Below are 23,987 nucleotides of genomic sequence, written 5' to 3' on the forward strand. Positions count from 1 at the left end.
TGGTTTCACTGCCGACAATTGCTCGGTTATGATGGGAGCAAAAAGCGGATTGCAAGCAAGGCTGAAGCAAGTTGTTCCAAATCTGCATGTTAATGGATGTGTTTGTCACATTTTAAATTTAGCTTCAATGGCCGCTTGTGATGCATTTCCCAACAAAATTTGTTAAAAGACGTAAACTATAATTTTTGCTCTTAGGAGGGCAGAGTTTCAGAGTTTTCAAGAACATTTCGGTACAGGAATGCATGTTATACTAAAGTCCGCCCCCACAAGGTGGCTTTCTAGATAAACAGTCATAGATATAATTATTTTGCAATGGGATGCCCTCAAGTATTAATTTAATCCTTACGTATCTGAAAATAGAAGCAGTAATCAAAATATTAATCGTATATCTGAAAATTTTCAAGGCCTATTTATAAAGTATATTTTACATTTCTTTCTTAAATTTTAAATTAAATAAATAATGTTAATATAGAAATGCCGTCTGAAGATATTCGCATACATTTACTTATTACCAAATTAAAATTTTATAAAAAAATCTTATTTAGACTCCAGTCCTATTTGGATGTTAAATATTGATTCAGACGAAAATCACTTAACCCCAGATGAAGTTTACTGCGGTGTTAATGTGGATATTGTTCTATCAAACAACCTTTTCGAAAAAGATGACGTACACATATTTAAGAGCTGTGCTAAACAATTTTATATACAATTTTGTAGTACTTTATTAAAGAAAGTAAATTTGAATGATAAAACTTTGTTGTGAGCTGCAAAGCTTTCACCAGAAAGTATTTTAAGCGGTGAAACAAATGGTATTGTGCCTTTAGTTATGGACTTCTTTCCGAAATCTGCATTTAATAAAATAGGATTAAGAGCAGTTAAAAATAAATTAAAAGCGCAAATTTTTTCCAATATTTATAGAATAGTTCAAGGCATATTGTCAATTCCACATTCATCCACAAACGTAGAAAGGATATTTTCTATGCACAATTTAATTAAAACTAAGTGCAGAAATAGACTTCAAATAAACACAGTTTCGAATTTAGTAAAAACTAAAGACTTGATGAAATCAACTAACAGTAGTTCTCATAATATAGATACGAAAAAAAACTTTTTGTCAACTGAGGTATTTAAAGAACTCAAAGAAGTAGAACTGTTAAAGTAGTGATTGAAACTTGTGTTGTTAGTATAGATGTTTCTCAACTTTTATAGCTGAATCTAAACCTTTTGTACCTAAAATGTTTTTGCATTGAATGCAGCTCTTATTTTGTTTAAATATTAATTTTATGTTCCTTACTGGTACTCAATAAAGAAATCTTTTTATATATGTACATAATTGTACGCTTCAATCGATAAACTTCTTTTATCATTTTTACTGCAAAAGTATTTCTTCATAAATCATATTTCCCTGTTATACTACCTTTAATTTGTGTTAGAAAGTTTCCTGACTAAAAAGAGTTTTTGGATAAAGAAGCAGAATATAGCTCTAGTTTGGTTCAAACTCACATCCGAAGACTTTTGGTACATTCTTGGATGATTTGGTACATTTTTTTTTTTTCCTCGTTTGATACAAAATGAAAAAATCCATTTATCATCCCTGAGTGGCAATCGTGCATATTTGTTTCATTTCATTGCGTTCCAACTAGCCAAATACTATTGTGACCGAAAACAAGAACAAGAATAGCTGACATTTTTCTTTTCTGTTCGAAGCGTGTACGTGAAAAAAATTTTGCTGATGGTGTTTGATTGATTATAAAGCTCATAAAATTATAAAATTTTAAGAAAATTGTATTCGTTGTGAGTACAAAATGAGTTCAAAATAATTTTACTACTAAATTTTCAAGGAAAAATCAGAAATTAAAGCATTTAAGCGTAAGTGAAAAAATGGTTGCCGGTTGTCGGCGACGCAGCACGAAGGTTACTTGTCGGCCATCTATATGAAAAATGTATACAGGAAATTTTGTGTCAGCAGGAATGGATGCACATATTTATTAGACCAACGCAGCTATTTTTAAATGAATAAATTAAATTAAAATTTTGAGACAAGAATAATTATTGGAATTTTTTTACAGATGGCGTACGTTTTGTTTACGGAAAATATTTATATAAATATGTCTATAACAAGTGTGTGTTGATTGAAAAAAGTTTAAATACTAACGCGTACGTCGGCAAAGAATAATTTGTCGTAAAGATTCATGCATTTTATCAATTTGCATTAGTTAAATTACAATTGAATTTGACTGCAAGTGTATATGAATTATCAAACCGAAATGAATTCAAGCTATATAACACGAGCCTTGAGCTTTCATGGTCAGCCCATGCAAAAAATATGGGAAGATGAACGTGGTACGGGTAGCCTACAAAATTGTGGTGTACCCAACCAAATCGACTACAGCATTTATCAGGAACGTCAGCGTTATTTTACATTTCAAGATCGTGCTAAACGTCTCAAATTACATCAATTTTTTGCTCGAAAGGCAACTGATTTGTATGATGCTGAATTGACTACCAGTAAAGTGCAAGTCGAAAAAATTGCAGAAAGTATGTACCTAGATAATAAGAAATTATTTGTTATGATTATGCTTATAATACTTACTAGAATCAAAGGTTAAAATGCATATGTAGAAAATTTAAGTGTGTGCTAAGCAAATTTTCAATTTGGTTGCATTATAAATTAGCAGTAAATACCAGAGAAGCGATTGGTATTGTATTGCTAAATACTAGTGTGTTATTTGTTTTTAGTTTGCATTGAAGGTTGTAGATACGTTGCGCCTGAAATATATTTTATTTTGCAGATATCCAATATATAGCAGCGCTACCACCGTATGAACTCTTCGTCAACAAAAATAAAGACAAACAAAAAAGTTGTCGTTGTGTTTTAGAAGCGATAAAGCCTGGCGACATCATTTATTGCCAGGTGCAAAAAATAAGTCTTAATGTTGTCAAACCACTGTGTATGGAAGAGCCAATGGCACGCTATTTAGGTGATTTGCCAATTAAGGTCAGTATAAGAATATAATGGGCATTTTCTGTGTTTTATTTCTAATTGTATTTGCATGTTGAGATTTTTGGTTTGGAGAAAGTGAGAAGATATTGCAGCACCTCCGAAGAGTTCTTGGTGAGACTCATAATGGGTTAAAATGGATTTTCTAATGAGTTAAAAGTTTCCTTTTTCTGGACCAGGGTGGTGACAAAGAATTAATAATATATTGGGTTATTTTGAACTTGGCACACACCTAATTTTACTCAAAATATTTGTATATGTGTAATGTTAGCACTTTTAGGGTCTGTGCATTTAGCACAATATAAGGCCCCTATTATGAGACAGATTCGATCTTCGACTGTGCTCGAAAGAGCTGATCGAACGAATTTTAATTCGGTATTATGACGCGCGTTCGATGAAGGCAAGCGTTATTGTGAATTTCGATAAATTCAAAAGTTCACAATAGCACATTTCCTATACTCTATCTAATAAAATAAATAAACAAAAGCAGAACTAGTTATTAAATGCAAATATTAAAAAAAAAAAGTATGACTACATCGGAATTGTGGTTTGATGATTCGTCAGATGAAGAGGAAAGCTTACTGGAGTTAGCCAGAAGTAGAAGACGGGTGAGATGCTTCAAATCCTTTCGAAATGAATTCCACCACGTAAGTGTAGCCTGCTAATTACGTTGTTAAATTGTTGAAATTATAAGTTTTGTTTATAGATTTATTCAAAATTTCAGGCTGTCCAAAGAAGCGTTCATGAACTTGTTGCGCAGTACAGATGAACTGCTGCAGCAATGCACAAGAGCCAAGTCTATTCTTAATATTTTTTAATTTTGGCAACAGTTCTCCGATTTTGTGCTCAGGGATCCTACCAACTGAGCATTGGAAACGAAAATGCACTCGGACTTGCCCAGCCGACTGTGTTGTGGTACTATCAGAGGTGTTGAATGTCTTAGACAATTTTATTTGTGAAAGATGGATAAAATTTAATCACGAGGAGGCTGAGCTGCATCAAGCAAATTTGCATTTCTATAATGTGGAAGTTCCTTTGCTATATGGGGATTTTGTTCCATAATTGAAACCAGCCTTTCAAGCTGTTGTTTTGTACTCGCGACCTCGGACCTATATAAAATGAATTCAAATAGTATAAAATTAATACTAGGTAGTAAAAAAGGAGAACATAAATACAAAAAACTTACATTTTAAACCATTCTTTTTCTATTCGATACAGCATCGACAACAAATTTCTATTCGCTTGGAAATTAGATACACAACGAAAATTTCGACGGAGATGAGTTGTCATAATACCAATTTCAAATTCGATGTTCGATAGCCAGCGAAGATCGAAGATCAAATAATGCTCATAATAGGGGCCTAGGAAATCAGATACCAATGTCGTTTGATAAAAATACAGCAATGCATTTGCATAGTAGTTGCTTTAACTTCACCATATATGCGAACGAATATATTTATCACCCACCCTCTTCTATCTGTATATCTGTGTACATGATTGGCTAATTGGACGCCAAAACATTAGTCGAGAACTATTGAGTTAAATACAGAACCAAGAATTCAGACAGACTTAGTGTTGTTAGATCCAGAAGGGTTCGGGTATTTGCATGCTCTCTTTTAGTTCTTGGAATTCAAAAAGCTCTGTCAACTTAAAATGAATTACAGTAAAACTATCTTAAATTGTCATGTAATTAAAGTCCTATAAGGATGCTAACCATTCTTACAGTATCCCAGCTACTGCAAGTTGAGGTTAAACAATTTTTAAAAATGAAAATGAATGAAATAAACACAGATCATGCTCCTGTTATAAATTTCATAATAAAAAAATTATACAAACTATTTTTCTTTTTATAACAAATTAGGCATATCTGACCAAAATCGGTGTGGATAATAATGGTAAACCACGCGTTTTAAACAAAAATGATCTGGTGCGTTGTGAGGTATTAGAAATATCTATAGATGCAGAGCGTCTCTACCTTAGCTTGGAAAGTGCCAATGAAAAAATTAAAGAACTTTTAGGCGTTGTAACATATGCAGATTTGCCAAAATATTATCGGTATGTTGAAGTACATAAAAACTAAAAACTAATAATGCATAGAGATGGTCATTATGGTAGAAAAGAAAAAAATCGTATTGTACTATTTCATGTGCACGATCAGCAAACATATAGTTTATTTATACGGAGAATGTAGAATCCAACCTTCATTGGAATCTCAATAGAAAGGGACAATATGAAAAAGCTTAGAACTGTAGCACTTTGAGCCGATGTAAATTTTTCTGTGCAATTCTTATCTAAATTGCACTTGAATTTTTGTTCTAATCGCACTCATGTCGATTTTCAATATAATTTGCCCACATCGTACTCAAGTCAGGAGAGATAAAAGTAATACTAAAAATTTAATGTGCTCAGTAGGATATATTTAATGCTTGGTTTTCGTTAGGTCAAATTTGACCATATCAGGAAAACAGCTTGTCATACAAAGCCAAATGCGTTGGCCGTCCGTTTGGACTACATAGGACAATTAAGCTGATCAATAAGTGAAAACGACAATTGCCCAACGGTGTAGCAAACTTGAAATTAAAATTTAATTTGACCCATTGAAAGCCAAGCATAAGACTGGATACTGTATTAAGTATCTTATTTCAAAATGAAAACTGGCTTCAACTATCATGCACAATTATGACCTCGCTTTACGTTGTCTTCAAACTTGATTGGTTATTGTTCTTATTATTGAAGAAAATACTTAAGTTATTTTTAAAATATTTTTCCAATCGTTTGCATTCTTAAGCCTAATCGATGAGCATAAATCGGATAAATTTGAGGAATATATGGTTAAATCAAAGGAATTCTTAAATCCTAATTATGATATACTTTATGAAATCAATGGCTTAGATGTAAACGAAACATATAGTTTTATGAGTTCGTTAAAAAGTAATTTTCCACGTGATGAATATGCTAAGGAATTACGTCGCACACAAGCAAGCAAATGGGCCTTTCGGTGAGTCAACTATTTTTGAACAAAACTTCCTAAATTTTCTTTTTTTTTTTAGACACCTACATATTTTAAATGAACATCTTATACAAAATGTATGAAAAAAAATTAAAAAAAATTTTGCTTAGATCTGTTGCTGAAGGCATTGAACATTTTAAAAATGGCAATCATGTTGAAGCATTTCAATGTCTGAACAAAGCGCTCTCCATTGATCCACGCAATGTTGAAGGTTTGGTGGCACGTGGTGCACTCTACGCAAACAAGGGTTCATTTCTAAAGGCAGTGGATGATTTTGAAACGGCCCTAAAACTCAACGCTTATCATACTAATGCACGTAAATATATGGGAGAAACATTAGTGGCACTTGGACGTCGTTATGAGGATGAGGGTCGTATAAAAGAAGCCGCTAAAGCATATCAGGATTGTTTAAATATTATTCCAAATCATGAGCAAGCGCGCTTATCACTTGAAGCCATACGACAGCGTAATGTTCCTTATTTTGAGACTGCTGTTGCTGCTGCGGTGGCTGCTGCTGCGCCACCTCCCGTAATAACTATGCCGCTCCCCATGGCGCCAGGTAGTGGAAGTTTTTAAATTATAAGTAAACTTATAATTTTTTTACACCTTTTGTTTGATTTTATTTGTCAACGTTGTAACGATAGTGGTACAAATAAAAGAGGAAGTGATTGATCCGGAAATAGATGTTATTGCAGTAAAGGAATCTTCGAGCGATGAAGGCACTTCAACGAGTGGCGGCAGCAGTTCTGATAGTGATCATTCTGGTAAGCATTTGTTTTTGAATGCACTATAATAATACGATTTTTTTTTAATTTTCAGTGTTTTATTTTTGAAAATACATATTATTTTTGCAAGTATTTTCTATTGTTAAAAAAGAAATTGTGTTTGCACATTTGGTTAAAATATTACCGATGCCCTAATATTACAGATCATGAAGGTAATGGCAAGGAAGGTTCGCTTTCGCCGCTCAGCAAACGTATGGCATTACATGTCGCCAGCCTGCAAAAGGAGGAGCAATCCAGGAAGCAGTTAAATCAACCATTTTATATGACAGCTTATAATGTACCCCCTGATCCACCAGTGGTGGCTGCAAAAACAAATATGAACGATTTTAGGGTAAGAAATTATTTTTTTAAATTAAGCCGGAAGTTTTTGTAAACTCAGCTGTGAATAAGAAAAAGGATGTTCACAGCATAAATAATGATAGCACAGAAAAACAACGGGGAATCAATCGCTTTTTAAAAACTTCTACTTAGGACTGAGATAGGACACTGATTATTAAAATGGTGAATTGAAAATCTGTAGTAGTTTTTCAATGCAGTAACTAATACTGTTCAGGAAAAAGAGCGATAACAATGTCTGCTTAGAAATTCAACGGAAAATCTTGCCTACACGCGCTACTTTGGACTGAGTAGGAATTGAGAAATAAAATACTCTTTTCATAAGAATCAAGCTCTCCAGTCTCTAATCTGAACTGTACTAAAGTGTGGCTTTTTCAAAAATGTCGATACTCTGTTGTTTAAAGGTAATATCTCACCTATTATCGAAAAACCCACAGCTGAGTAGACATTTGGTTCCCTTACTCAGGCAGATAGGATTTCTTTACCAGGTAATTTGGTAAATATACTTGCAGCTCGACGATGACGATACTGGATCACGTGTACGAAAACTATTACAAGATGCTTCGAAGCATAAGAAGGAAAAACGGAGAACAAAAAAGAAAAAGAGTAAGAAATCGCGTAAAGGTAATCGCAAAGAAAAAGCCGCTACAACGTTACTAGACAGCATTAATTTTCAGGACGCATACAAGTGAGTACTTTGCATTTATATACTTAATAAATCAAGCCGAAATTTTTAATATTCTATACTCCTTTCATTCTATCAGAGCAATTAGCAGCATGAACATCGAGAATAAATTATCGGAAAATTTACAAAAGTATGAAAAAACAATTGCCCAAATTAAAAAACGTCAACATGAATTGGTACAGTCTATAGAAGCTGGCATGACTGAACGCAAACGTTCTGAATCTCCACCACCACGTGCACCATCAATGCGTTTGCCCAACACCAATAATAATTCTACAACTAACATTTATGGATCATCAGCAACATCAACATCATCATCTAAAATATATTCAAGCTATCCAAGTACTTCAGCAACAGCAGCTGCTGTCACTGCTGCAGCTGCACCAACAACAGATGGAAATGATCCAACAAAATTATCATTTCAAATAAAGCGTGCAGCTAAAGTGGATCTAATGGGTTTATTACGCATAGCAACACCATTGAAACAAAGAAGCCCTTCACCAAGACGCTCACGTACGCGTTCTCGTTCACGCTCACGCGGACGTCGTCGACGTAGCCGCAGCCGTAGCCGTACTCGTTCTCGATCTGGTGGTCGTTGGGGTCGGCGACGCTATCGTTCGCGTTCTGCTTCTATTACGCGTGCCGCAAGGCGACGTCGTTCCCGTAGCAGACGCTCTTCAAGATCGCGTTCACCATATCGCCGCTCACGAACACGGTCACGTTCACGTCCCGGACGTAGCCGCCGTGATTCCCCACCACCACGTGGTGCTGATAGTAGGCGCGGGATTGGCAGAGATCGAAGACCATCACCACCGCCACGTCAGCGCTCCATTTCACCGCGCTCTAAATCAAAAGGGGGTAAGAAACCAAAACGTGGCGGTGGGGGTGGTGGGGGCAGGGGGGCGGGTACTGCTGCACGTGGCAATGGTTTTGGTAATCGTGTATGGCGTCGTGAAGAGCCAAACGATGTACGTAATGTAAATGGACGTTGGTTGCATGACAAATTCGACGAAGCTACGGGAGCACCAAAGAAAGTGGATGATGGTCCTTCAATTGAGGAAATCGATGAAATAATAAATAGAGCACAACAACAGCGAAAACTAGAGATTATACAACGCGATAAAAATATTTTGAAGAAGCCAATGTTTGGACAATTTTAATATTTAAGCTTTAAATTTAAAATATTATATATAGTATATAAATTACAAATTCATAAATGTGTTTTTTGGTTACTAATCAGCGAATTAGTTTTATTATTTCAGTTTCCTTGCAATCTACACAAATATAGAAAGTATTGTGAATACACACACACACACACACACATATATATATATATATAATAAACTTAAATAAATAACTGCAATAAATTATTGCATAATTGAATAAACATAAAAATATATGTTATTAAATGTGTTCATCAAATTATTTAGAAATGACAAATTTTAAGTGTTAGGATGATTACCGCAGCTCAGGGTACAACTTTGGTACGATTTACAACTCAAGAATATTGGATTTCAATCCAAAACAAAACTTATTCAGGCAGACTATACCAGGATTGGAAGCAGTTCGGCGAGAATTTGCGAAGTTTGTGAGGGATTTATAAGATAATTTGAGTAGGTGATTTTCGGAAGTTTTCACATTTTGTTGCAGTGTTTGAGCTGAGTATGCAATTAAGAAAAAGCAGCTGCCTGCAAACGTTAACTCAGTCCTACGAATCAGATGAGGTGAATTTAGGGTATTGTAATATTCCCGGAGTAAGGCATGTCTCAAGTATGAGACGACCGAAATGCACCAACCCGAAGATTCGGGGAGTCAAAAAGTTGGTCTAACGGAATGAGGGCTAGTATCAGATTGTACCGAATTCATATCCGGCAAAGTATGGCTCACCCCCATGAATATCCGGGGATTGTTTATGTAATTACAACAACAACTGCTTGCGATTATAAAAGAGAAAGGTTTACGGATCCCTACAGGTTGACGACGTCGATCGCCGAAGAACATTTAACGATAGGCTTAGATATAGTTCAGCTTCAGCAAATCAAAACCCGGCGGCCGCGCTGAATATACCATATTGTGCGATTTGTATTCTCATCGGAATTCGCCTATTTAAGCAGAGAAAGAAAGACCAAGTGACGAATCATATAGGATCTTTTCGAATCCCAAATTGTTGGTATGTGGCAAAAAAATGGAAATAACAGTTGCTATTCCTTTAACGGTTGTTGTTGTTGTTGTAGCGATAAGGAAGCTCCGGAGGTTGTTGCTGTTGTTGTTGTAGCAGTGCTTCGCCCCACCTAACAGCTGCGACCGATCACAAATTGTCATCGATATCCTCTAACGGAAGTCCAAGGAAACTTGCTGTTTCAACAGGGGTGGACCATAATGAAAGGGGTGTTAGAGGCGTTGGTTCCACATTACAATTAAAGAGATGGTTGGTGTCATGTGGGGACACATTCCAAGCGGGGCATACATTTTGTATGTCGGGGTTGATTCTGGATAGGTAAGAGTTTAACCTGTTACAGTATCCAGAACGAAGTTGAGCTAGAGTGACACGCGTTTCCCTGGGGAGTATGCGTTTCTCTTCCGCAAGTTTTGGGTACTTTTCTTTGAGTACTGGATTCACCGGGCAATTCCCGGCATAAAGGTCCGACGCCTGTTTGTGGAGTTCACCAAGGGCCTGCTTGTGTTTTTTTGCTTCATACGGCTGGGTTCTCAGGTGCCGTATTTCCTCAAAATGCTTACGGAGATGACTCCTTAAGCCGCTAGGCGGTGTTGGCTCATCAATCAGATGTCTGTTGGGATGCCCAGGTTTCTGGGTATTCAACAGGAACTGTTTGGTTAGCATCTCATTTCTCTCCCTGATGGGGAGTATTCTCGCCTCATTATGTAGATGGTGTTCTGGGGACATAAGAAGACAGCCCGTGGCGATTCTGAGAGCAGTATTTTAGCAGGCCTGCAGCTTCTTCCAGTGGCTAATTTTTAGGCTTGGCGAACATATGGGTGACACGTAGCCGGCCAATTGCTTTGTATGTGGTAATGAGCGTTTCTTTATATTTTCAACAAGTACTGCCAGCAAGGGATTTGAGGATTTAATTACGGCTCTCGATTTTCGGAACAATTGCGGCTGCGTGTTCACCAAAATGTAGATCCTGATCAAACGTCACACCCAAGATTTTGTGGTGTAGGACAGTCGGTAGCGTAGTTCCATCGACGTGGATGTTCAAAATGGTCGACATTTGGGACGTCCATGTTGTAAATAAGGTCGCGGAAGATTTAGTCGGTGATAATGCCAGGTTTCGCGAGGCGAAAAACTGTAGATATCAGGGAGGTAGCCGTTTATTCTGTTGCAAAGCTCATCGATTTGTTGGCCTGGGCCTGTGGCCATTATTGTGCAGTCATCGGCGTAGGAAACGATAGTGACTCCTTCTGGTGGTGAAGGCAGCTTAGATATGTAGAAATTAAACAAAAGTGGGGATAGGACACCACCCTGTGGCAACCCTTGTTTAATTCTTCTTGGTTTTGATGTTTCATTTCTAAATTGCACCGATGCCTGCCGACCACCCAGATAATTTGCGGTCCATCTTTTAAGACACGGGGAGAGGGTAGACCCTTCCAGGTCTTGCAGTAACGAGCCATGGTTGACCGTATCAAAAGCTTTTGAGTGTAACGAGTACTGTTCTATGGTGGGGGTTTTGATTTAAACCGCAATTTATCTGAGTGCTGATTGCATTTAGCGCGGTGGTGGTGCTATGGAGTTTTCTGAAGCCATGCTGATGACAGGCTAGCTGCAAATTTGCTTGGAAGTAGGGGAGCAAAATGGCTTCAAGCGTCTTTGCTACTGGCGACAGGAGAGATATCGGACGATACGACTCTCCTATGTTAGCTGGTTTCCCAGGCTTTAGTAGCGGGACACCTTGGCCATTTTCCATTTTTCAGGTATGACACAGGTGGAAAGAGACAGGTTGAAGACATGCGCTAAATATTTGAAACCCTCTTTCCCTAGGCTTTTAAGCATCGGCATGGCTATGCCGTCTGGGCCCACTGCTTTGGATGGTTTAGCGTGACCAATGGCATCCTCAACGTCTTTGGCGGTGATGGTAATTGGTGACGCGCTGAATTTATGTTTATGAGCGTGTCTGTTGGCCCTCCGTCTATCTTTGTCGACCGTAGAATGCATTATATATTGTCGGCAGAAAGCGCTCGCGCATTTTTTCGCATCCGACAGCACTTTATCGCCAAAGGCGATGGAAACTTTGTCATTGTGCCTAGACGGATTCGATAGGGACTTTAATGTGGCCAAAAGTTTACCCACACCGGCAGAGAGGTTACAACCTCTTAGGTGCTCCTCCCATTTCGCCCGCTTGTGTTCATCCACAAGCAATCTGATGCGTTGGTTTATATCCCTTATTTGGAGGTCGCCTGGATCGAGCTGTCTTATGAGGTCACGTTCTCTCGCTAAATTTGCGGCCTCTGCCGGGAAGTGGGGCAACAGGTGGCAGGATTGATGTAGATGTTGATGATTTCTAGGTTTGCATCGCCTGACCGGACAGAGAGGCCTTGCAGTTCTAAGACATTGTCCCTGCGGTCGATGGCAGGATCAAATATATGATATTGCACAGAGTGGTATATGATAAACGCGAGGCCGCCTCCATTTCCGCTCACGCGATCTTTTCTGTGGACATTATACCCAGAGCAGGTTTGCAGTGCAGATATTGCTGAGTTTAGTCTCTTGAGTCGCAGGAATGCGGATGTTGTGCCGCTTCATGAAATCCACTATCTCCGTGATCTTCCAGTTAGTCCATTACAGTTTAACTGCAGAATTCTGAAGTGCATAGGGGGAGACATCGCCACTCTGGGAGTAAGGGACGGGTGACTACGCCTGGGTTGAGGAAGGCTAGGACGCAACTGCTGTTGTGGCCCTGGGACTGGACGTCCTTGGTCAAGCATTGAGGTACCAGGTTGATTTGGGTTTGCGACCTGGCAACATGTCGCAATGAAACCCGTCAGGGGGGGCCGTCGCGGAGACCAGAACATCTAGGAAAGTGGCAGGAGCTGCATTGGGCGGATGTCGCAAACATACATTCTGTGCTGGCAAACGGTGCAAACGGAGGTAGATACTAAGAGTCTGTTTCCCTGACCTACACGATTGCTGCCGAAAAAGAGGGGGAAGGGGGGGGGGGGGGGGGGGGGGGGGAGACGGGGTAGGGGCTGATGCTCAGCATTGCTACCGACTCTACTACGGAGATAGTAGTTATGAGTGGTAGCAGCCTACATTTTGGTGAGCACGCAGCCGCAATTGTTCCGAAAATCCAGAGCCGTAATAAAATCCTCAAATCCCTTGCCGGCAGTACCTGGGGAAAAGAAAAAGAAACGCTCATTACTACATACAAAGCAATTGGCCAGCCGTTTACGTGCGACGCGTCACCCATATGGTCGCCAAGCCTAAAAATTACCCACTGGAAGAAGCTGCAGGCCTGCCAAAATACTGCTCTCAGATTCGCCACGGGCTGTCTTCTTTTGTCCCCAGAACACCATCTACATAATGAGGCGAGAATACTCCCCATCAGGGAGAGAAATGAGATGCTAACCAAACAGTTCCTGTTGAATACCCAGAAACCTGGGCATCCAAACAGACATCTGATTGATGAGCCAACACCGCCTAGGGGCTTAAGGAGTCATCTCCGTAAGCATTTTGAGGAAATACGGCACCTGAGAACCCAGCCGTAGGAAGCAAAAAACACAAGCAGGTCCTTGGTGAACTCCACGAACAGGCGTCGGACCTTTATGCCGGGAATTGCCCGGTGAATCCAGTACTCAAAGAAAAGTACCCAAAACTTGTGGAAGAGGAACGCATACTCCTCAGGGAAACGCGTGTCACTCTTGCTCAACTTTGTTCTGGATACTGTAACAGGTTAAACTCTTACCTATCCAGAATCAACTCCGACATACAAAATGTATGCCCCGCTTGCAATGTGTCCCACATGACACCAACCATCTCTTTAATTGTAATGTGGAACCAACGCCTCTAACACCCCTTTCATTATGGTCCACCCCTGTTGAAACAGCAAGTTTCCTTGGACTCCCGTTAGAGGATATTGATGACAATTTGTCATCGGTCGCGGCTGTTAGGTGGGGCGAAGCACTGCTACAACAACAGTAGTAGCAGCCTTTTGAGTTGTTGACGCCGTGGGGCGCGGCAGCAGCGAGTACTTGTTGTGGCTTGCTGAGCGGCGGGGCTGCTGGAAGGTAGTGGGGGCGCTAAGGCGTAGACTACGGGACGCCCTTGGGCGTGAACAGCAAGGAGCCACAAAAGATTTATAAAAGTTACGTGGACGTCGGGTTTTGGGATCAAGCCCAGAACAACCTGTCCGATGCAACCATCCCTTACACGAGACACACTGACAAGAGTATGACCGTCCTAAAAATATTCTTTTCCGGCAAACGCAGCAAAACCATTTCTCAGGACTGGGGTCAGGAGACGGACCCGGATTGGATTCGATACCTTCCCGGAGAATATGGAGCAGTCCCGCTGCTGGGAGGATGAAAATTTGTGGGAGGGACGCAACAAATTAAATGGGGTTACACTGAAATGACAGTCCTTGGTCGGAAAAAATCGCGAGTCGCTCCGGTACATAGAACCGACAGCCTTGCGAAGCGACTCCCCGGAGGTCTTGAGGAGTGTTATCGATGTTGATGGTCCTTTTCCGGATACAGATCCGGTACGTTCCAGTACCAAGCCCGACAATCTCGGGAACGATTTGTTGTGACCACAAACGACCTTCTAGGCCATACCGCCCTCCCACCCCTAGATCCATGAGGAGTTCGCGGTCGCCAGAGCCTCGGTTGTTAATGTAACAGTATTCGCCACGGATAGGTGAGGTTGACAATTGGGTTTGGAGAAGCTATATATTGCGCTGGCAACCTGAAAAGGTTGCGCTACCCAACCCCTTGAATCTATTTGGTATTTTCTATCCCCCTAACCCGCTGGGGGTTCCTTTAATGGTCAAAACCTTTTACGCGTCAAATAAGTGAGTTCACATTTCGTTGAGGAAGCTTACGTCACATATGGCTATCAATGGCAGCTTAAACATTTTCGAGCAAAGTTGTAATGTTGCTTCCCGCGAAAAACCCTACAACGAAAACGAAATCGTTTTAAACTTAACGAGATCCTGCCTTGAAACTTTCTAATACAAGAGACAGACAGATTTCCGAAGCACGGTCTGCGTCTTCACTGGAAGTAATCTTCATGCCTTCCGACAAAGAGAGGTGATTGGAAACACATTCTTTCCAATATCCCAGTACATGTTAAGCTGTGTTGACTCAAACATTCAGACAGCATAAAATACCAATATAATTGATGAATATATGTTCCAAATTTTTTTACCTTAAGCCGGGAGCAATAGAGGATTGGAAAAGCGTCCTTTCCTACTTCTTTAAAGAAGCTGCTCCCAGACCCGTGCTTATCTTATGCTTAGGTCGATATCTTTTATGAATTGACATTTGGTTGCTCTTCAAATGACAATGAGAGAACAAGATGTAAACAAGACAGCAATACGACTCCGTATGCCAATGTAAAGCAGTTGGCAAACTATTGCAGAAAGGCAGGACTACGCTAATCATCAGATATGCCGCCAATGAGGAATAGAGGGCATAAGTAACACTTAAATGGGTTACTGCCGTCTTAGAAGGAGAGAAAATAGGTTTAAGTTATTATCCTCAGAAACAACCTGCCTGATAACTTAATTTCGGGATGTAGGGTCTCCTTCAATGCCCACCTCCAGGGCCAAAATCAATAAAAAGGTCAACTATAAAGGATCCCTGGAACCGCGATTTCAATTAAATTTTCTAAGTCTTATTGAAAAATAGTTTAAAATCCCAAAGGCCTTTGCCGGCTTGAATTTTAATGATATATAAAAAAATCTGATGGTATATATATCTTGCAAGTGAATAAAATGTGCTTCTATGGGTAATACCGACATCAGGATGGCACCTGGCAAGGAACCGTCTGTTGTTGTTTTTGCAGATATAAGGACACTGCCCGAAGGTTTCCGAGAGTGACATCGATGTTGATGGTCCTTTGTTGGATATAGATCTGGTAACAAGCGCCATTAAGGTACTAGCCCGACCATCTCGGAAACGACTTAATATGCCCACATTGAGCTTTCTAGGTCTTCTCGCCCCCACCCCCAAGTTGAATGAGGAAGATATGAATTGCGCTTATCAACCCCTTTATTCTCGCAAAAAACCTCTCAGGGTACAGTGAAACGCGCTATAGGATCTTATGAGCACTACGAATCTCAGGAGATTGAGACTAGCCAAAGTGGTTTCCCCACCAAAAACAACATACGAGAACTATTAGGCTGCGAAGTACTTCTGTCCAAGAAATCTAACATTCTTTACTTTGTACGCAATGAAGGAAATTATATACTACAAGACAGTACAGTACAGGACACGTACATAAGTTCACTCACGCAGCCTTTTACTTGCTCAACATGGATATTCCGCGGCCTCAATAACAGAAAAGTAATGTGTGCCTTTCTAGGCTGAAAATGCCTTCGGCAGTAGTATCTATGTAACGGTGATAATAAATTAAGTTAAATTCGAAGCTTTTTTGACAAAAAAAAAATAATTTTTTCTGTTACATTTTTAGCCGGTCTCCTAAGTTACTTCATCAACGACTTCGCTCAGATGCGGCCTTATTACGGATTCAAGGAGTTGTGTAGGGTATTCGAGGGGTTGTGTAGCGCAATATATAGACCCCACTCAACTTATGAGCAGACCAACGAGCAAATTCACAATAGAAGTCGGAGAGCAGCCTAAACAGTGAAACAGAGAGAAATCTACCTGAAATAAAGCCAAAAACAATGTCAACAGAGAGGAACAACGAAACAAATGTGGGCGCCAAACAAAAAAACTTACTTGACGTAGGTATATATGTATGTACTTTTGTATATACATACAGTGAGTCTGACAGTTGTTCAATAAATTATCCCAACATATGGCGGCCGCAGTGGTGTGGTGGAGCGTGCTCCGCCTCTCACACCGAGGGTCCTGGGTTTAACACCCGGGCAAAGTAACATCAAAAATTAGAAACAAGTTTTTTGGCAAACACTCCAAAAGTATTTCTGCCATGAAAAGGTTGTCAGTGAGAATTCATCTGCCTTGCAATTTCCTTCTGATTAAAAAAGAATCATACATTGGCGTGAGTACGGAGAACCACAAATGCCGCTAATACTTGAAAGTTATACCTACTAGGAAATCTGGCGGATGAAAAAAAAAATTTAAGACCGTATCAAATTACTTCAGGAATGATAATGTTAACCTCAACTGAAGTAAAGCGTATGCTTAAGTTATGGAGAAAACACTACGTTATGTTACTCTGTGTGGATCGGAAACGATCTTCCAGAACTATGGGACGTGGCATTATGCTACCGACTGTCCGGTACCCAAAAATATTGGATGTGACTTCCGATAATGACCTACATTTTGGCGAGCATGCAGTTGCAATTGTCCCTTAGTTTTTAAGTCGTAACAAAATCCGCAAGTCCCTCGCTGGAGCACTTAGGGAAATGATAAAGTAACGTTGATAGCTACCCATAAAGCAATTGGCTAGACGTTTGTCCGATATGGTCGCAAATCTTAAAATAAACACACTGGAGAAAGCTGCAAGCCTGCCAAAACACCGCGCTCAGAACTGCCATGGGATGTGTTCTTATGTCGCCTGAAGATCATCTAAACATTGTGTGCGAATACTTCCCATAAGGAGAATTGAAATGCTAAACAAATTGGTTAAACACTCAAAAACCTGGGCATCATAATAGACATCTGATTGAAGAGGTCCCGTCTCCCAAGGACAAGAGGAGTCATCTGCGTAACATGAAGAAACCTAGCGCGTTAGAACTCATCCAGTTGAACCTGATGAGCATAGAGGTCCTCTGCCCCGAGCGAGGTCTTGGGAGTGTTGATGCTCCTTTACCGGATATTGATCCGGTACCTTCTGGTAACAAGCAACATTAAGGTACTCGCCCGACCATCTCGGGAACGACTACATGCAACCTTCTAGGCTATACCGCGACCCTCCCCCTAGAGCCATGAGTAACATGGGGTCGCCCGATCCACAGCTGCTAAAGAAACAGAATGCGCCACGGGTGGGTGAGTTTGACAATTGGGTTAGAGAAGCAATAAATTGCGTTTACAACCCCTTGAAGATTGAGGTACCCGACCCCTTGAATAATTTGGGTATTTTAGTTGCCTCTTACGACAGGCATACCAGCCGCGGGTATATTCTTATCCCCCTAACCCGCTGCTCCCAGTTAGCTTTAGGCTATTACGAAACACGGATGACTGATATGGATTGAAAACCATAGACACAATGAAACAAATAAATAAAAAGTTTGATATTTTTAATCCTATACGAGTTGCTGCTTTTAGTTTTGAATGAATTGCCAATTGCAGTGGAAATAAATTTTCATGGATGAATAAACAAATTTAAAACAGTGTTAAATTTTTCGACTCACTGTAAATACTTATACAGCTACATACTTCAGACATATGAACAACCACCAGGCTTTGTCAAACCCCCTTAGAATATCATAAAATTCTGTCTGCGTAATCAGTCAATGGCCGGTCGCTGGATGTGCGAGTAAAAAAAAGCACATAAAATCGGGTTCGGAATATAATTTCATATACATACATATATCTAAGTTTGCAACAACAAAAGACGCAGTAGTTGAACACGAGGTGACAAAAACATGTAAATCAATTCATTTGATTATTTTTATGATAAATTTCTAAGCATTAAGTTAATAAAAAATCGATAATCGAAAATAACGTTGCTATATATTTGTGCTTGCTATTTGACTACATTAAAAAAAGTTAAGATGAGCTCCTTAAGGACCTAGACAAAAGTTTAAGATAATGTCTACTTAGCCATCGCTTTTTGTTGTTGTGATAAAGTGATATCAATGTGATGTCTTGGAAGACATTTTCCATTTGCTTTAAAGTAAAAATGAAACAAGTAAGGAAGGCTAAGTTCGGGTGTAACCGAACATTATATACTCAGCTGAGAGCTTTGGAGACAAAATAAGGGAAAATCACCATGTGAGGAAAATGAACCTAGGGTAACCCTGGAATGTGTTTGTATGACATGAGTATCAAATGGAAGGTATTAAAGAGTATTTTTGAAGGGAGTGGGCCATTGTTCTATAGGTGGACGCCTTTTCGTGATATCGCCATAAAGGTGGACCAGGGGTGACTCTAGAATGTGTTTGTACGATATGGGTATCAAATTAAAGGTACTAAAGAGGTTTTTACGAGGGAGTGGCCCTTAATTGTATATGTGAAGGCGTTTTCGAGATATCGACCAAAATGTGGACCACGGTGACCCAAAACATCATCTGTCGGGTACCGCCAATTTATTTATATATGTAATATCACGAACAGTATTCCTGCCATGATTCCAAGGGCTTTTGATTTCGCCCTGCACAACTTTTTAATTTTTTTCTTCTTAATATGGTAGGTGTCACACCCATTTTACAAAGTTTTTTCTAAAGTTATATTTTGCGTCAAAAGACCAATCCAATCACCATGTTGTATCCCTTTTTTCGTATTTGGTATAGAATTAAGGCATTTTTTTCATTTTTCGAAATTTTCGATATCGAAAAAGTGGGCGTGGTCATAGTCGGATTTCTTCCATTTTTAATACCAAGATAAAGTGAGTTCAGATAAGTACGTGAACTAAGTTTAGTAAAGATATATCGAGTTTTCATAACGGCCGAGAGCGGAAGGACAGACGGTCGAATGTGTATAAAAACTGGGCGTGGCTTCAACCGATTTCGCCCATTTCACAGAAAACAGTTATCGTCATAGGATCTATGCCCCTACCAAATTTCACAAGGATTGGTACATTTTTGTTCGACTTATGGCATTAAAAGTATTGTAGACAAATTAAATGAAAAAGGGCGGCGCCACGCCCATTTTGAAATTTTCTCTTGTTTTTGTATTTTGTTGCACCATATCATTACTGGGGTTGAATGTTGACATAATTTACTTATATACTGTAAAGATATTCAATTTTTTGTTAAAATTTGACTTTAAGCATTTTTTTTTTCAGATTTTGCTAATTTTTATTTAGCACACATATAGTAATAGGAGTAATGTTCCTGCCAAATTTCGTCATGATACTTCAAAGGCTGCCAAATTACAGCTTGCAAAACTTTTAAATTACCTTCTTATAAAAGTGGGCGGTGCCACGCCCATTGTCCAAATTTTTACTAATTTTCTATTCTGCGTCATGAGGTCAACCTACATACCAAGTTTCATCGCTTCATCCGTCTTTGGTAATGAATTATCGGACTTTTTCGAAATTTTCGATATGGAAAAAGTGGGCGTGGTTATAGTCCGATTCCGTTCATTTTAAATAGCGACCTGAGATGAGTACCCAGGAACTTACATACCAAGTTTCATTAAGATGCCTCAAAATTTACTCAAGTTATAGTGTTTACGGACAGACGGACGGATGGAGGGAGATGGCTAAATGAATTTCTTTTTTCGTCCAGATCATTTTGATATATAGAAGTCTATATCTATCTCGATTAGTTTATGCCGTTACGGATTACGGTTATGTCAACAAAATTAAAATACTATGTGAGCTCTGCTCAGCTGAGTATAAAAAAGGCACCCAATCGCCCACGGTTGAAGCAGTGCAGCTATGTGAATACTCACAAAAGTACATACGTACATATGTACATATGTATGTATTTACATATTGTGAATCAATTGAAAAATTTATATAAGCAAAAATGTGTGAATGCATCACTTCGTATTTGCAATGTTTTAAAAGCAATTTATGTAAATTGAAAAATATAAATATGCACATGCTAGAAAAGATAAAAATAAAATAAATACGTAATTGTAAACAATTAATATGAATTGATGTGAAAAGCGCATTGTTGCACGGTGGAGTATTTTGATGTAACTAGAGACAAAAATGAATATCTGAATAACATAAAGAATCCGTTGTGTCTGACTGCCGAGGATGTGGTGACTGACTGCCGATAGAATAAGCTAAGGGAGAAAATCCAGGAAGCTAATTTACGGACGTAACATTATATAAGGACGCTTAACATGTCCAAAGCGTTTGACTAATTCAACCATGGCATCCCTACCTCAAGACTTAAAGGAGACATTCTCCCTCCTTGTCTCTCGACACACAGTGTTTGAAATTCAACCACAAGAATAATCAAAGTAACTTTATCAACTACCATAGAAAAACTTAATACTACCGGCTGCAGTTTAAGCTTTATAGTTTTGTGATTTTGAGTCTGGCTTGCGTTTTAAAAAACTCGATTAAGGCTGCTATGTCGGTTTCGAGAAAGATTTTGCTCAAATACACCGGGAATTTGCCGGCACCGTGCACGTTTTTGATTTTGGTGCCATTCGCAGTATGAGTTTCGGTTTGAATTGGGGTATCAGGTTCGGCTTTGGTTCCGGTCCTCGCTTCGGATCTGGCTTTGATTACTGCTTACTTTCTCCTTTCGTTCCTGGTTTAAGCTCTTAATTTATGCTTCGGTCCATCCAATAGAAACGAACACTTACAAATTGTTATTGATATCCTCTAACGGAAGTCCAAGAAAAATTGCAGTTTCAACAAGGCTGGACCATAAGTCATGGGATCATGGAAGGCATTGGTTCCACATTTCAATTGAAAAGATGGTTATTGTCATGTGGCATACACAGTACGTGCATGACATATGTACATTACCTTTGTCGGGGTTGATTCTGTATAAATAAGAGTTCAACCTAGTACAGTACATATACAGAACGAAGTTGTGATCGGATGACCTTCCTGGAAAATGTGATTTTTTCAACTGCGAGTTTTGGTTATTGGACTCTTGGAGCGTGGTACGCCGGACATTTATCAGGATACGGATGTCTCATCACGGATGTAACAGGGATCCTGTTTATGCTTATCTGGTTCAAACGGCTGAGTTCCTGTGTGCCGCATTTGGCCATATGTCCCTGGGAGCAGCGCCTTGCGAAGGTCACTTTCATAAATATTGTAACGAGTTTTGGAAAATTCCGCTTATTTGAAACCTTCTGCAAACGTACGAATCACTAAATTGTTGAATAAAGCACTCCAATGTTCTGTTTTGCAAAATGGTCTTTTATTAGACTCCCTTGGGAGTAGTACAATTATACCTCACTTCGCAACTGATATCGTGTTTAAATCAAACTGATTACTAATTCTTCAGCTTGTGCTGCTTTTATACTCTTGGCTTTCTCGGTCACCCATTTCTCCTAAGGTCTAGTCATTGCGCGAACAGTTCGAGAACAATTGTACCTCATGCTTGGTTAACAGCTATATACATGTAAATCTGTAGTCCACGTCTCTACCATAGCCTTATGAGTGTGTATGTGTGAGTAACTACTTCGGCTGATGACTACATATTTGTGTGTGTGAGATATCTCTTCGTCGCCTTCTACATAAGAGTTATTCCTTTATTGTTATTGTGCATTTATTTAATAGCAGCTTAGTATTGCTAATATATGTACGTCACAATATACAATTTTGGAAAACACCAAAACCGTGATTATGCAGTTTGAAATACTAACCTCTATTATAAATTGTTGAAACCGGGCGTGGCACGGCCTACATCTAAACAAAAACGAATTTCTCAACTGTTATTGGTTATAAATCAAAAGCGGGTTATGTTATAATCACAAAAGCCGGAAACTATTTATCTCTGTCATACGTAATTAGTCTGGAAAAAATTAACGCAATTGGTAAAGGGTCACGCCCACCTTTAAATAAGAATACTTCAAAAATTCGTGAGAAATCTTCTACGCAATATCTTAACATAACACAACTTTATACCAATGCTTTTTTTACTTCTTAAGTGTATTTATAACAAGAAAATGAATGAATAAAAAAAATTCGGAAACGGGCGTGGCACCGCCTCTTTTCTGAGCAATATTTCTTAACCTTATCATCATCCACATAACTAGAACGATTTTTCTTTCTTTTTTCTTTCATCTTGTTTATTTTTTTTTTATTATTTTTTATACTCAGCGTGCTTTGCACACAGAGTATATTAACTTTGATTGTATAACGGTTGGTCATCAGTATCGAAAAAAAATTTGATTGAGCCATGTCTGTCCGTCCGTCCGTCCGTTAACACGATAACTTGAGTAAATATTCAGACCAATTCTAAATATTCTCGCGGAATTTTGTTCTCGCGGATTTTTTTATTCCCGCGGAAAAATTCCTCCAATTCTTTTCTCCTAGGGAGAAGAATAATTGGGGAATAGGAATTTCGAATTTTCGAAGTCAGCTGTTTTGTCAATTGAAATTTCGTTGCGCATTTCTTATTTTGTTTAAAAAATTGTAAAGTTTAATTATTGTTGCCAATTTGTTTGAAATTAAGAAATAAGGTATAAACAATGCACATTATTGCATTTCATGTGGTATTCACTGAAATGAGTAATGAATTGGTGCCACAGCAACATCAACAGAAGAGCATAAGAAGAAGACCGGCGGGATAACATAAATCCGCCGGAGTTGCCTGCATTCATTCTGCAAAGCAATTTTCTGGCGGCCAAGTCGAGTTGAGTTCGCCTTTCGCCATATGCCAAAATCTATTTAAGCCTTCTTAAAAAATCCTTGCTCAATTTCTGGATGGCTGCATCAAATATGCGAAGAGTTCTTCCGTTGCTTATGATATACTTTTCGACTTAAAATAAAGAATATTGTGGTTGTTGTTGTATTAACAGTGAGAATATTGTGGTAGATTGTAAATACATATTTTAGCACAAATTTGTACAAATAAGTGTTCTTTCTTAAAATAACTAATTTCCTTTAGCTATTTTGATGCATTCCCTTTAATTTAAGTATTGAAAAAACTCCTATGAAATGGCAGACAAATCTCCCTCACCCTCACATTCATAATACCTACTTTTATCGCATAACCGGTTTCCGCTTTTTCGAACATTGTTCAGAATAGGAGAGAGAGAAGTAGAAAAACTCACAAGGAATTTTTATTTAGAATACGAGGAATGGGAGAAGGTAAAAAACTCGCACGGAATTTTCGTTTAGAATTGGGCTGATTGAGATATCTTCACCTAATTTGGTACACGAGCTTATCTTGACCCAGAATAGATTGGTTAGCTTCAAAT

General features: G+C 38.9%; 2 protein-coding genes across 10 annotated transcripts in view; one reads left to right on the plus strand and one right to left on the minus strand.

Annotated features, from left to right (window-relative positions):
• Leash (leash) overlaps positions 1–23,987 on the minus strand; it is a 76,706-nt gene that overhangs the window by 22,121 nt on the left and 30,598 nt on the right. The window lies entirely within an intron of this gene.
• The window catches only part of LOC137250737 (GTP:AMP phosphotransferase AK3, mitochondrial-like), a 35,416-nt gene continuing 13,096 nt past the window's right edge, over positions 1,668–23,987 (plus strand). For 2 of the 8 annotated variants that reach the window (XM_067784112.1, XM_067784131.1), the window contains exon 1: positions 18,414–18,567. Coding sequence is in view for 4 of the 8 variants with exons in the window: in XM_067784091.1 (XP_067640192.1) it covers positions 2,250–2,538; positions 2,793–2,998; positions 4,863–5,056; positions 5,790–5,999; positions 6,122–6,570; positions 6,656–6,775; positions 6,940–7,127; positions 7,645–7,820; positions 7,897–8,977 (2,913 nt within the window). In the remaining 4 variants the exon portion in view is untranslated. Of the gene's footprint in view, positions 2,539–2,792; positions 2,999–4,862; positions 5,057–5,789; positions 6,000–6,121; positions 6,571–6,655; positions 6,776–6,939; positions 7,128–7,644; positions 7,821–7,896; positions 9,058–18,413; positions 18,568–23,987 lie in introns of those variants that run through there. The other 6 variants (XM_067784091.1, XM_067784082.1, XM_067784072.1 and 3 more) reach the window with 6 other exon arrangements.

This window comes from Eurosta solidaginis, chromosome 1, assembly GCF_040869045.1.
Source record: "Eurosta solidaginis isolate ZX-2024a chromosome 1, ASM4086904v1, whole genome shotgun sequence".
NCBI lineage: Eukaryota > Metazoa > Arthropoda > Insecta > Diptera > Tephritidae > Eurosta > Eurosta solidaginis.